This window comes from Leuciscus leuciscus (assembly GCF_965113295.1).
Source record: "Leuciscus leuciscus genome assembly, chromosome: 9".
Classification (NCBI taxonomy): Eukaryota; Metazoa; Chordata; class Actinopteri; order Cypriniformes; family Leuciscidae; genus Leuciscus; species Leuciscus leuciscus.
Genome location: NC_138733.1, coordinates 6,490,414 through 6,506,085, shown reverse-complemented (window position 1 = coordinate 6,506,085; position 15,672 = coordinate 6,490,414). Strand labels below are relative to the sequence as shown.

At 39.6% G+C, this 15,672-nt stretch overlaps 3 protein-coding genes across 7 annotated transcripts in view; 2 read left to right on the top strand and 1 right to left on the bottom strand.

The window, feature by feature from the left end:
- Nucleotides 1-15,672, top strand: part of LOC309506318 (uncharacterized protein) — a 259,358-nt gene that overhangs the window by 160,857 nt on the left and 82,829 nt on the right. The gene's annotated exons all lie outside the window — the stretch shown is intronic.
- The window catches only part of LOC309506336 (uncharacterized protein), a 253,365-nt gene that overhangs the window by 231,968 nt on the left and 5,725 nt on the right, over nt 1-15,672 (top strand). The window lies entirely within an intron of this gene.
- Nucleotides 7,818-14,333, bottom strand: LOC309506216 (uncharacterized protein). 5 transcript variants are annotated; one of them, XM_082179918.1, is made up of 5 exons: nt 13,745-14,333; nt 13,626-13,673; nt 13,256-13,543; nt 13,081-13,170; nt 7,818-12,988 (listed from the first exon to the last, which is right to left on the bottom strand). In XM_082179918.1, the coding sequence occupies exon 5, from the start codon at nt 12,174-12,176 to the stop codon at nt 8,250-8,252; it is 3,927 nt and encodes a 1,308-aa protein (XP_082036044.1). In that variant the 5' UTR covers nt 12,177-12,988; nt 13,081-13,170; nt 13,256-13,543; nt 13,626-13,673; nt 13,745-14,333; the 3' UTR covers nt 7,818-8,249. The 5 variants fall into 4 exon arrangements, with proteins under 5 accessions (XP_082036044.1, XP_082036047.1, XP_082036048.1 ...); XM_082179922.1 differs by having other exon boundaries at nt 13,081-13,167; XM_082179919.1 differs by having other exon boundaries at nt 13,081-13,167; nt 13,626-14,333.

Here is a 15,672-nt window from a genome sequence, read left to right as displayed (position 1 = left end):
CACTTTTCATTGCCGAATGGACAGCAATGACTTTGGGGACAAGGTATCGAATCCTCGCGGATCAAATCAACAAACATCCTGAAGATTATATCTATATCCTGTGCAGTGATTTTGGTAAGAATTTACCAGAATGCTCTTGGCCGGTGTCCGAGGAGGAACATCTAAAATTGTATGATCTGAAATTCATGTTTCAATGGAAGGATCTAGCGGTTGTGGAAGATATTTTTTCCAAGATCAATCAGCTTTTCCAATGGACCAGCGCGTATGAACGCTATAACAACATTAAAGTCAAACTTTTCCACCCTGAGTGGGCGACTCCCACCAGACGCGGAATTCACGTCACGCCCCCAACTGTGTACAGACATTTAAAGGGCCCTCTCTCCGGACTCTGACTCATTCACACGCATCATGTCTCAGGATACCGGTTCTCCTTCTACTTCATCTCAACTGCTTGGAGCTACTGATGGATTTACAAAAAATGGATTACCGACTATCACAAATGGATTACCTCAGAAAAACATCGAATGGATAAATAATTTCTGCACACAACTGGGCTACCACAATCTGGCGTTCCTCAGAAACTATGGAGTTTCAACACCTGCCGCTGACGCTGAGACCCCAGACACAACCAGCGATGAGACGGACGGATGTCTCGGGGACACAGGTCACAGGATTATCAAAGCTATTTTGGCTGTCATTCTGGAATTTTTGATAGACCAACAAATGAAGAAGAATTGCTCAGGCTGCACGGTGGATCACCCATCGCAGACTAGACATACTTGTTTGTTTGAACCTTCTGCATATTATTTTTACGGATGCTTTGAAGAAATCAGTCTGAAGCTTCTCACACCGGAGTTGAAAAACATATTAGCGCAGGCCTTGAGTCAGTACGGAGGCAGCCCCCATCTCCAGAGGATCCAAGGAGCTGTTGAGGCAATTTTATACGGCCTCAGAGATGAAATGTACATAGTGGAGCAATTATCTTCAATACGGGACAAGCTGATCGATGAATCTTGCGAGGAAATAATATACACGGCTGTGGATAAATGGAAACGAGCCGTGGCTGAAGATCCGGAGATCACACAGGTTTGAAAATGGGGAACTTCTGCTCTACCTCTTGGATTACAAAATATTTCTTTAAATCACGTGTTAAATATGGAATATCTAACCTGCTCCACAAGATTATCCAGAATAATTGGACTACAAACACCACCATAACTCGGGATGAAAAACGACTAATGGATTTAATGAATGCCGTGAGGGGATTATCGAACGAATGGAATCATATGGTAAAAATGTCTGTTACCAGTGAAAACACACCTTCTGCGGTTATCAAAAACATTCTCGAGCTGATGCCTGAGTGCCACGACTCTCTTAGAATAGGAGATATATTGTGTATTTGTACATATGTGGCTGATGTCTGCAGTTTGTTAAGTAATGAACATCCAGATGTATGTAATATTTTAGATTTTTTACTCGATTACATTTTGGAGAAGAATTTTGAAATATGTGTGAAATTTTATTTTTTGTTTTGTGTGATATAATTCACATTATAGATGTTTGTAACCTTCTACTTCTTACATTCTAATAAAAATGCTTGTGTAACTTTTATATGGTGAAATAAAAATATCCTTTGTTTGTAAATGCTTGTGTAACTTTTATATGGTGAAATAAAAATATCCTTTGTTTGTAAATGCTTGTGTAACTTTTATATGGTGAAATAAAAATATCTTTTGTTTGAAAATGCTTGTGTAACTTTTATATGGTGAAATAAAAATATATTTTATTGTTTGAGAATGCTTGTGACTTTATATTGTGAAATAAAATAAAATACTGAACAAATTTGTAACTCGATTCATTATGACTGAAATCTCATAGCGTTAACATGGCAGAATTAATGAAAAAGATATACTACGACCCCAGCAATTCGGGTGCTCTCGGAGGTAGAGACAGATTAAAACAAGCTGTATTAGAACAACACGGTGTAAGATTATCCGATAAAGATGTGAGTGATTGGCTATCCAGCCAAGACACATACACGCTCCATCGAACCGCACCAATAAATTATAAGCGGAATCGTGTGGTTGTCTATGGGAAAGACCAGCAGTTTCAGGCCGATTTAGTAGATATGTCAGCCTACGCAAAAGAGAACGACAATATCAATTTTATTTTAACTATTATTGATATTTTCTCAAAATATGCCTGGACAAGGGTGTTGCGAAATAAATCAGCGTCCGAAGTAACTAAAGCTTTTTTGTCAGTTTTGAGAGAGGGACGAATACCTATCAAGTTGCAGACAGATAAGGGCACAGAGTTTTTCAACAAGTCTTTTCAACAGATGATGAAAAAATATAATATAACACATTTTTCAGCAGCTTCTGAATTAAAAGCGAGTGTGGTCGAAAGGTTTAATAAAACTTTAAAAGGACGAATGTGGAGGTATCTTACATCGATAAATTCCAGACGGTACTGTGATATTTTGCAAGATTTGACAGAGGGGTATAACTCCAGTTATCACAAGTCCATAAAAATGCGACCGTTGGATGTAAATAAAGAAAACGAATCCGTGGTATTCAACAATTTATACGGGAAAATGCGTAAAGAGACCCCCGTCTTTAAATTCTCAGTGGGAGACGTGGTCAGAATATCTAAAGTCCGGAATATATTTACCAAAGGCTATGAGCAGAACTATACCGAAGAATACTTTACTATAAGTGCGTGTATACCCCGAAATCCAGCCGTATACAGGATACAGGACTATGATGGAGAGATAATACAGGGGTTTTTTTACGAAAAAGAACTCCAAAAAATTATTGTGAGCAATGATAAATCGTTTAAAGTCGAAAAAATTCTCGATAAAAAGCGACGCGGAAAAACCATGTACGTTCTGGTGAAATGGTTTGGATGGCCATCAAAATTCAATAGTTGGGTTCATGAAAAGCAGGTGATGGATCTACAATCTCCCTTAAAACCCTAGGGAGAGTCGCTCACGTTCTCATTCAACCAAAAAACATCTGAGATGTCTGAGGAGGACGGATTCTACGTCACACTCCCGTGCAATGCATCCGGCCATGTTTACCCACAGAATACCATATCTAATTACAGAACCAGATTGGCAAAGGCAATACATTTAAAAGGAATATGGGAAGTGGCTCTGGTTGAGTTTCACTATCCAAAAACTTGGCATACTTTCAACGAGGAAGACGCTGGTTTTATTATTGAATGTGAACAATGCTTGAATGACGATGAACGTACCAAACTCCGGGGGGATCTTAATATTCAAACTTTCCGGAAAGCCTTAAAAATATCTACGAATCATAATAATATAAAATACGGCTATTTTGAGGATATTTCAGTATTACTCAAAGAGATAAACGCAACTCTTCCATCACGGGTTCAGCTCGGCTACGATAATATAAAGAATAAGATATTTCTGAAAGCAGCTCAGAGAGCATCACTAACGTTTTATGGTAAGCTAGCCGTTATTCTAGGATTAAAAACCGGTGTTCCTATAGAAAATGTAAACAGTTCGGATGAACACGAAGACGTGCGCACATACGCACCACATCAGGCTGATATTACTGGAGGATTTTACACTCTATTTGTATACATAGATATAATAGAATATCAAGCAGTCGGTGACGCGTATGTTCCATTATTAGAGACGATACATATTGAACCGATCACTAACAAAGCAGTGAGTGTCAGGTACGACAAGTCTCATTACGTCCGTCTTAATAAAAACAACATATCAGATATCGGCATCGAGATTAAAGACGATCAGAATAAAGACGTACGATTCACCTACGGAAAAGTTGTGACGAAGCTGCACTTTAGACCAGTGAGAAAACATTTGTTTTAAAAATGGCTTATCTCAATCCGTACCAGGATGACCCCCACCGTTACATATCATATTATCAGGCCCAAACAGGACATGGGATGCCGGGCTATGCCGGAAGCGGTGTTATGTATGGGGCCGGCTTTGCATCAGGGATCGGGGGTCTATTTCGTGGATTATATCGTATGGCGATACCGTTTCTAAGAAGGGGTTTCAGTATAGCAAAGCCACACATAAAAGCTGCGGCAAAAAATATAGTAAGTGATGTAGTTACCAGTGCCTTGTCAAAGTCATTTAATAATGATAACAGTGATCAGGGACAGAGGGGTCACGGTCTTATGGTCATGCGTAGAGGCTTAAGGCCACCGGGGACCCGTATGAGGAGGGGGCGTGGTCACGGTATAAAGAAGACTAGACGCGTCACTAAGAAACGCCCAGTTGTAAAAAGCAGAGCAAGAAGCCGCACGAAGCGTGTGAAAAGATCTACAAGTTTGAAAAGACGAACCAACACTATCTTCTAAACCATGTCGTTGATTCATGCCATGTCAGACGAATGTATCAAATCAGAATTGGATATTTTTACCCTGCCTTTAACTCAAACAGCTATTGAGAAAAACACTTATGTGGAGATCCCTCCCGTGTCAGCGATTAATGATTCTTCTCCGATTGAATTTTTCATCGCAGGGACTGGTGAAGACTACACTGATCTGAATAACACATTGCTATACACTCGGGTTAAAATAACTCTGCCAGATGGAAATGATGTACCGCAAGGAGCTCCCGTGGCGCTGATTAATTACCCGGCTTCAACGATTTTCTCGCAGGTGGATGTTTCGTTAGGAGATCGGCTAGTGTCACAATCATCCAGCACGTATCCGTACAGGTGTATTTTGGAGATGCTCATTAATTATGGAAAAGATACCCTAGAGAATAACTTTTCAGCTGGACTGTTTTACAAAGATACCGCTGGTCATATGGATGCCACAGACCCGGCAGGTGCAAATGCAGGTTTAACAAAAAGGGCTGCGTTTACAGATGGGAGCAATGTTGTGGAGTTATTAGCCCCTATACACAGCGATATATTTTTTCAGCCGAAATTACTTTTGAACGGTGTAGATATTCGTATTCGTTTAACTAGAGCGAAAGACGCATTCTGCCTTATGCGCGGGGACGCGATCGATTATAAACTAAAAATAATCTCCGCTTCTCTCTTTATCAAAAGAGTGTCTGTCTCCCCTTCGGTGCGTTTGGGTCATGCTCAAGCTTTACTTTCGGCCACAGCCAAGTATGCTTTCGATAGAGTCTGTGTCAAGAATTTTAGTATTCCCGCTGGATCTCGCGTCTCAAATCATGAAAACCTCTTCCTCGGGACTTTACCAAAATCCATCATTATAGCATTGACGGATAATGATGCTTTTACTGGCTCCTTCGAAAAAAACCCATTTGCGTTCAAACATTTTAATCTTGAATATTTAAATCTCACCTCTGACGGCGCTCATGTCCCAAATCGGCCGTTTCAGCCACAATTTAATTTAGGAAATGCTGTAAGAGAATATTATCAGCTGGTTACCGCCACGGGGAGACATCTGAAGAACCAGTCTTTGGCCATAGACAGGGAGGATTTTCTCAACGGCTACACACTGTTTGCCTATAATCTTGCTCCTGATGAAGAGTGTTCGCAGCATGTGTCACTGATTAGATCAGGGAATATTAGGTTAGAAGCACGTTTTAGAGAGCCTCTACAAAACACAGTAAACATTTTGATTTACGCTACGTATGATGCTCTTCTTGAAATATCAAATCGGAGACAGGTGTTGGCAGAACACTACTAAACGACTTGAAATGAACACTGTGGAGCTAACTGGAATTATGGACAACATTACGTGTAATGTAAATTTTTTAGGAGTATACGCTAGCGATCATCTCCCCAAAGAACCGTTGATAGATCTTCCAGCTCTATTAATTTGTAATACGGATCGATCGGACGAACCGGGCCACCATTGGTTAGCATTGTACATGGATCTAAACGGGGTCGGATGTTTTTTTGACAGCTTCGGGAATCCTCCGGATTCAGATTTTTTCCCTGCATCTATTCTCTACTTTCTAAAAAACAACTCTACCCAAGTTCATCATTCTACCAGACAAGTCCAAGATTTTACATCTGTCACCTGCGGGGAGCATTGTGTCTTTTTTCTGTATCATATTTCACGAGGTGTTAAGTATGAAGATATAATGAAATTCTACCATGACGATAATCTATTAAGAAATGATGTTATGGTCTCTCTTTTTGTGAAAAAAATAAAACCCATAGTCTGTGATAGTAAAAGATTTAAATGTATCCAGTGTGTACAGTCTGGTAAAATGTTCCAGTCTTATTAATTCCTGTGTAACGAATAAATAAAGAATATGTAATGAATAAACGACTCGTAATCAGGTGGATAATCTCGTTTTCTTTCTTTTATTTGACATCAAAACAATAACACAACATACATGGTCGTTATATACAATATGTTTGTGCAATAACATGGATAGATTAAAAACTAAAAACACAAATACACATAATGAAAATCTCACACATGATAATATTTTGTGAAAAAACAAACATAACAAACCCATTACATATAGTTGTTAAAAATTCATCCATTGTTCTGCATCTACGCTGGGCGAGTTAAATACGTTTTCATCAGAGGCGTGTGCGTGTGTGTGTGTGTGGCGTTTTTTCAAAGACTTAGCAGGTGCACTACCAAAGTCATCCACGTGTGTTTTCCTTTTAAGTGATTCAAGCAACCGTCTTACATTATGATTGGTTACAGTCGAATGAGGAATATTTAATGTTGCAAATGCATCCAGAAACTCGTACCAGCCGCCAGGGCGTCGATTGTCATGCCTCATCCGTGGTGATGTTACGCTCTTTACCAGATCAAATATATGGGATCCGGGAATGATTCTCCCTTTATAGACAAATTCTCCATCAACAGTCCATGAAGACAAGTGTTTGGCTTTGGACATTTTATCCATAATATATTTTACATTTTTCAAGCTTCTCTGAGGAACGTTGTTTAAAACTTCTGAGAAGATTGGGTCATCACTGACGTCATCAATACTAACCTCGGGGGTGTGGGAGGGGCTAGGTGTCGCATGTTCCGGTAATGTAAGAGTTAGACTGTTACTTTCCATATCACCGTGTTTTACCACATTTAAGAATCGTTGTAAAACATTAGTGTAGAGCTTGGATTTTTCGTAAGTGTTCAAATCATGCCTCTGTAGTATATCTCTAATAGATGAATCCAAATCATTCTCCACAAACGCATGAATATTCTCACGAACCGGTGCAGTTCTTAGTCTATCCAACTGTTGTTTTGGCACTAGATACAATTTCTCGGTATGTTGCATTTTTCTCTTCAGATTCAGTTTCTAGTTATGAGGCTAGTTATAAAGGGAAGTGCTACGCTGAGTAGGGGGAGGAGAAAACCGCCCTTTTGATTAATCATACGTCTCTTCCTGGTGATATTAATATTTTTATTTGCAACGTACTTTATCTCGTTTTTCCTTCTTTTTAAAGCCCCGTGCTGTTTCGCAGTTAGAGGGACCTTGCCATGCAGAATATTGAGAGCCAGTTCACATAGAGCTAATATTAGCTCATCGGGGGCTGAATGCAGAATAACACGTCTCTGCTTGGGTGAGCTCTTGTATAATAACTTTAAGAGATAGAGATTTCTGGAAAGCCTTGTGCTCATTTTCACCTCGGGACGTACACCACCGGGTAGTCTGACAGTAAATCCGTTCTGAGTCGGTATTTTTCTGGTGTCTGTGGTTTATAATCGATCAAAAAATAGCTGTAAGGCCGTTCGGTTGCATCTTGATACGCTTCGATAAAAAATGGTGTATTACGCGGAAACATTTGACGACCTAAAACGCCTATTTGTTGTTTATCTCGAGGATTTTTAAATATAATTAAATAATTTGTATTTAACCCGATTGTTCTGGTAGATTTACCCTGGAAAAACAGATTCTGTATTAATAGCAAACAGCTAATCTTCATATGATGTATGTATTGTGTAAAAATCTTCTCGACTTCAGTGTTAGAAGCAGCTTGAATCATAACATCATCCATGATGAGTAAAGATGTTTTGCCAGGAGGAAATAATGATTCGTCATCCAATTTCTTTGGTATACCTTCAATGAATTTAATATCAAAACCATGTAACATTTCATCATACATTGGCTGCCAGGATGTATACACATAGACAAAATTGTCAAACTTGACAGAGGACATTTTCTCTGAATTATACATTAGATTCTTCACAAAAAAAGTCTTCCCAGAACCACTTGGACCGGCTACGATTGCCGAAAAAGGATGTTGCAGTCTGCAGTCAAACACATCTGTTTCACACATTTTTAAAATATATTACTAGAATCCGTAAGGTAATGTAGTATAATCTGGTTGGAGTACCCGCTTATCATACACCACGGAAAATTTTTTCACATTTGACCTGTTGTGTAATGTGAATCTCCTCTTATTCCGTGTGATGGTGTTTGTTTTTGCGGACAGGTGTAATCTGACACCTCTTTCGACATAACCTCGCACAAGATCGGTCAGACTCTGTAGCGTAACTATTTCACCATTCTCTGCTGTTAACGTGATGCCTTTAGCTTTGAGACATGAACGACCATCGGATGTCTTAAATGCATAAGATTTAGGACCCGAGGAAACGAATTGGATTATATGCTGACCAGAATCTAACTCGCTCGTCAGCTGACCGAGATAAGATCCTGTCTCAGGAATCCAATCACCGGTTTTTGATACAAAAATCACGCTGTCTGTGTCGGCATAAATCACTCTCTCGCGTAATTTATCTAGAAGATTATACAACTCGAGTCGCCCGTAACAAGTCGTGAAAGCGCCTACCAAAAGATTTACATCCCGCGTGGGAGATGGGTCTTGCGGTGCACTACTCGACTGAATCAAAGCCACTGAATCAGATACGAAAGAGAAATGATGTATTACGTGGGCGTGGTTAAAGAGATGCTGAGTGAACTCTTCTGGGTCTGCCAGGAGTTCACTGTGTGCAAGGTGAGATCTCAGACAAAACCTACCCCAAAGTGTATTCAAGATGAGCTTAGCAATGGATCTTTTTGCTGGATTTTTTATTATTTTAGACGGATCTAACTGGATCCCTTCCTTATCCAGGTAATCAGCTACGTAAGATTGTTTTTCTGTCTCTGTCACTACATCGGACGGATACCCCGACGCTTCCTGTTTCAGTTTAAGGAATGTTTTAACATATTCGGTGAATAATGTATCGGACGTGTCTGGGAAATGCCAGACTTCATGTATTTTGATTACGCAATATCCGTGTTGAATAGCTTTCTGGAGTTCAACGGTCACCCATGTGCCTGTAATACATCTCTCAGCCTCTGTATGGCAGCATTGTGTATCCTGAATCTGATTCTCTGCACAAGTCTTACATAGAGGAAACATTAGCTTACCAGCACACCTGTAAGGCAGTACTGGATGATACAATCCCCGCGGAGGAAGAACTTCGGCCTTTATTAGCCCAAAGTAGTTCTCTATCGCTTCAAAGTCCTTGAATATAATTTTAGGATGACCTATAGGATACGTTTTAGTAGCCTGGACGAAAGGGTATAACGATGTGAAATCATAATAGTCGATTCTCTCATTTTCAGCTGTTTTGTGATACAACTTGTACGCATTGGTTCTACCGCCGTATAGAGCATCTCGAGCTCTCAGCCTCTCGTGTGTTTCGTAAGATGACATGAACCGCATGACATCACGGTCTGTCTGTTTCAGCCCCTCCCATTCGCATTCCCACATAACAATAACGCGCAATCCATAAACTTTTCGCAGGGTTTCTAGTTTTGCATCCGACTGCCTTCTGAGATCCCCAAAACACACTTTCGATAAAGGTTGAATTTCTTCTGCCTTAAATCTGCAGTCGTGACCGTGAAAAAAGCACCCTAGGAATTCCAAGGCTATCTTTGTCCCATTATCATCCTCATAATAACCATCTAGGTGATATGGCCCCACCGCACGTTCGCCAATGTTTACTGCATGTTCTATCTCCACGTTTTGACTCAATTTGACATACTCAAGCCATTGGATAGATACGTTTGAAAACGTCTTGTGTTGATTAATATAGGCGTGGCTGTGTGTTAGAGCCAGTGTGTCGCGCGAGAGAAAATTTGTTTTGAAAGTTTTCATACACACACCTGGTAATGTGATGGATTTGAACGGATCGATATTTGTGAAATTTATAAATTCGTCTCTGTAACATTTGCAGGCTTTTCGTAGAATAATTACATCATTCCTACAGTAAAAAGCGATCTCCTTTTTGAAGTCAAAGATATCATTCGATACATCTGCGTACCAAGTGTCAAATCTGACACGCTCGGCTTCACTCATTGTCTCATAACCGTAAAACTCTTTTGCAGGATAGGGACCGATATATTCTCCATTTTCTGGTTTATTGAAAAGGTGCGGAAAATAACCCTTCTCCTGTGTATCTAAGTTAAGGGCCTTGGGTATGTTAGTTAGTTTAAAGGGGATAAATTGCCATGAGTCGATGAACCGTTGTTTAAACACAGTATCATACATGTATAGAATTCTACATCCCTGCATAATAACTTTTGGCGTCAAGCCCTCCCCGACAAGATAATTAAGGAGTAAATATGCATCAAAACCGGACGAGTTATGTGCAATAAACGTGTATCCTGTATATTTTGGGCGTCTGAAGTGTTTAATCAAACGAGCCACACAATCTACCCCCGCAGCTTCAAACGTCTCGCCTGTCTCTGTCATTGCACAAACATAATTTGCTATGTGTCTCCCATCTTGAACGAATGTTTCAAAATCATAATAAATGTAATTTTTGTCTTTGCCTTCAGGTTTTAGAGGCTGAATGTAACATTCGTGACCACCGTCGCTCGTCAAAATCTCACAACAATGTAGACAATACTCTGGAGAGCATTTGTGAGGTTTTATTTTTTCACCATCAGAGGGCGTTCTATAAACGGCATGGCATTTTGAGCAGAATCTCACAGATTCACACTGAGATCTCTCGCCGGGGGTTTGTGATTTTTTATGTGTTTCGTAACAGTAGTTGTTTTTACAGAATCTTAGACATTCTGCACACTGTCTTGTTCTGCTCGCATACGTGCGACACGCAGATGTCATACATATCTTGCAAACAAACTGACATTCGTGTGTTTTTCTGTCTTTATGCCCCTTGAAGCAGTATTCACACACGTACGAGCTTCCAATAAATCCGGTTAAATTTTTTATTAGATGAAAATGTCCTTCGTGCAGAAATAGATGGACTGTCTTTGGGTGTAATTCGTCTGTGTTTTTGTACACAACCACCTTACCAGAACAGTCTCTATAAAAAACTACAATTTTTATGTCTAATTTATTTTCGAAAACCGACAAATTATGGAGAGCTATCTGCTCGTGTGCCATAAAACCACATCCCGTGTGAATCTCCATCGCAGGTGTGTGTAACTCTTGATCTGTGAAATCTGGATTAAGGAAATATGCTAGACAGTAGCTCAAACACATTTCATTATCGATATTAATGGGGCTAAATAAATGCATTTTATTCCTACTGATACTCTCGCTGATAGCTAGGTGATTGATCTTTCTTCTTCCCCCTCCTGTTTTATCTCTCACAATTGAGATTTGTAATGCTAGGGTCGAGTCACTAGCCAGATCAGCATTACTCTGAGCAACTTGCTCAATCTGATTTATGAATAATGAAGCATCGTGGTTGTTATCAGGTGTTAATACTGCATTTACTGACCCCGGCAAACTTTCTCCTGCAAGCGCTATGTTTATGAACCCCGTCTCGCCCGCCAGCTGATGTGAAAGGTCAACCACCTCGTTTAGGATATTATGGAGGCGTGAATTATATTCTACAAAATCGGTGGTCTGTATTTGTCTGAGATCTAACGATCTCTGTAACTCTACACCGTTAAAACGCGGTCGTGGTGTTATCGTGAAACCCCGAACAACACCACCATCAGTCATCAGAGCATCTATCTCCGCACGACTTAACTCCGTAGGCCGCGTTTGAGATGTCCCTAGTGTACCACCTGTCTGTGCGCTCTCATCTCCATCATCCCCGGTCGGGTCTATCCAGCGATGCTGGTCGATTATAATATTATCCAATCTCTCCGTATTAGACAAAACACTACTATTTAGACCTCTTAACTGTTGACGTATTAAAATATTCAGTCTCTCATTATTCTCAGACGTACCTCTAGATCTTGAGCGAGTTATATCATCACACTCTGAGTCGGTTCTCTGTCTTTTAGGAAACATTTTGATATGTTTTTTATTTTTAAAATTGTGTGAAACAGAAGGATGCCATTAAATATACATCACAATGTTTTTAATAGGTATACATCATAAAATGTAGGGTATTAGTAAAACATAATCACCCATACACACACCTCTAGATAAAAAACAATAACAGAGAAATAGATTTTAAAAACTGAAACACAAATACAAAATCTCACACAGTTAGATAAAAAACAATAACAGCCATACGATTTTAAAACAATAACAGTGAAATGTTTTTTAAAAAACTAGTCAATCATCATTTTATGTAGGCCTGTCCCTCGATTGTCTCTGAATAATATGTAATCTTTCAGATATTAGGGACAGTACAGTAATTAACAATGAATGATCATTCCTCACCTCCAAAAGGTTTTGCTGAAGTGATAAGACCGTGTTGCGCAACTGTCTGTTTTCTTCCAACACACGGTCTTGGCAAACACCGAAAAATTCCACCGCACTTCTTAAATCGGCGGTGTGTTGATTCTGTGTATCAATGACTCTATGTAGAAGGTCCGTAATACCGGTCTGCCCTCTTGAAACTATATCCGCTGTCTGATGGTAAGTGAGAGGTAGTGTGGCGATTTCGATAACACGTTGGAAGCTTCTGTTTGCACTCCGTAAAGTGGCATAACTCAATCCACGGAGATCTGCAGGATTGTACAGAGGACTAAACCTCTGGTCGTCTTCATCACTGTTTTCTGATAAGTCCCGTTCCGAATTGATGCTCTCCAGTACCGATTGCTGAGAAGCCAAAAACACCTCGGCCCCTCTTTCTGGAGAAGAGGTGATTTCTTCTAAAGAAAAAAAAAAAAAAAAAAAAAATATATATATTATATGAATTATTTAATATAGATAAAATATAGTCTAATGAAACAAGAAATCTTACCGTATTCATCCGTATTCGGACTCTCGGGAGAATATTTCTCGAATCGTTTCTTTCCTCCAGTTGTCGATGTAACAGATGTACTGTTTTCTTCTAAAAACAATATTCGGTTAATTAAAAAAATTCAGCGAATAAAAAATATAAAAGATTAGACCAAATAGTTTTCTTTTTCCCTTACCTCTCTCCGGATAGATTAATTCTTCTCCATAAATTTCCCGAAGACGTTTCACCCCTCTGTGTGAAGCGTCAATGATGTTAATCGATCCGGTGTTTCCCTCATCCAAAGACGGGCTCGAACGGGGAGAATTCTCCTCTTCGACTGGACGTGAGGTTTGACTTTCGGTACTCTCTGTGTCCGCACAGACCACAGCTGTAGGGGTTGAATTGGGCGTGACGTCTTCGTAAATTTGATTGGCTGGGTCCGGCGGTTGGGTGGAGCTATGAGCCGGTGCGTCGTCTGTGATTTCTGTTGAAAGTAGTTTTTTCTTTAAAACAAATATTAAATAGTAAATATTTAAAAAAGACATGACAAAAATATATCCTCGTACCTTGAAAAAAATCACCTGGCGCGACACCTTCGGGGAATGATGTATCATCTGAAAATAAAAGCATTTATTGAGATATCTTTTCAATTTTGTAGGTTATGATTTATGATAAAAATACTCACATAAATCGTTAAGAATTTCCACTAATTCGGAATCAAAAGAGCGTTCGTCTCCTTCTGCTCCATAATGATGATTTGTAGACATTGCGCTGGCTCGATGGTGTGTCTCCTTCGTCGGTTGGGTACTCAAATGAAATACTCAAATGACTCCTTTTAAAGATTGCGATACGATGCGTTTTAAAAACACCTTTTTCCCCGCTTAATTTTCAAAGAAACCCTTCATCTCTGCATGTGGTATGGAGTCTGATACCTGATTTGTATGACTAGAAAAAACATGTCGAATTTGACCCATCTCTTCAAATAAGCTCTGCAATAAAACTAATTCACACAATTCCGTCAAAAAGAGAAAAAATTAAATATGCAGGATGCTACCATATGCCCCATAACACCTCGGTAGACATAGCGGCGCTCTGTGTGTGTGTGTGTGTGTGTGTGTGTGTGTGTGTGTGTGTGGTATGATAAGTGCGCGAGCCTTAAAAACTCTAGGAGACTATAGCCTACTTTTAAAATTATAGAATAATTTTGTGACAATTAAATATTGGAAACCGTGACTATTTACCACATTTCATATGGATGTTTAAAGTGGTTTACATAAAAACGGTATAAAAACGATAGATAAAACAAATGAGTATTTCACTTGAAGTTTCCGCTGCTTTTTAAACTCTTAACTGTGATGCTGTGGTAGGGGGATTCCTATGAGTGATGTCATTTGTATCATCCAATGACATTTGAGAGGTGTGTCTTAATTTCACACAACCTATGAGCTTTGAGAGGGGCGTGTTAGGGGGTGTGGTCTCTCCGGGCCGTTGCATCGGTTTTCTTTGGTCATTTAAGTCTGGCTACTGAGCTGACCGGACGTGTTTTCTATTTGGGAGCTTGAAGGGGGGTGTGGGAATTTCCCACGGTGACATCTGTTGGGGCGGGGGTAGGGGCGGGGTTTGTGTGTGGCTCTCTGTAGGCCTCAGACTGCTTTATTTCTGTCTGACCTGTGGACTGAATGGACGCTCTACACTTTGCTCCACTACAACGAACCACTTATATATCTTTAAACTCCGAGTCTTTAACAACTGGGTATGTAAAAACGTAACACTTTTTAAACTAGTTTGTGTTTTATGTAAAAGTTTTACAAATACTGTCTGAAAGTTAAAAAACTCTTAACTTGTTTTAATGTTTTAACATCTTTAAATAACACTAACTCATTTTTTAATATCTCTTTTAGAGAAAAATGCAATTTTAACTTATTTCATTGATGTTTTGAAAGTGATGAATGTACATCTGTCTTCTTTAATAAAAACCACTGATCTCACACTCTGGCTATGTCTTTATTGTACATTTTTTAAAAAGTTTTAATTTACACTGTTTAGAACTACTGAGCGTGGGAAATTTTCCCACGCTTCAAATGTTCAACCCCTAAGGAGGCGTGACACAAATCCGATTTTCCCACGGTGTACTGTACAGCCCATAAGTGGGAGGAGCTAGCGTGGGAAATTCCCACGGTGTACTGTACAGCCCATAAGTGGGAGGAGCTAGCGTGGGAAATTCCCACGGTCAAAGGGGGCGGGGCTTTGAGGGCCATAAAGCAATAAAACTGTCAGTTTTTTAGATGGAAGGTGCCCTCTATTCTCTCTCTAGCCTACGAGTCCCAGTCACGCCGACCCCTGTCTTCTTCCTTCCTGACTCTTAAACCTCATCACACTTTTATTTCATTAAAATGAATTAACCGCAAGAATAGTAAGGTTTAATACTAAATTGGTTATCATAGATGTTACTGTATTTGTCGAATTCATTGTTGTGATAACGCTGCGCAGTTTTACGTGTTCTAAACAATTGTTGTAAAAGTACATTCGAACATGCCCACATCATTTGCCAAAATACTGATTAATCTTTATGTATAACACATGCTATATTTATTTACATGGCCATAAACACCA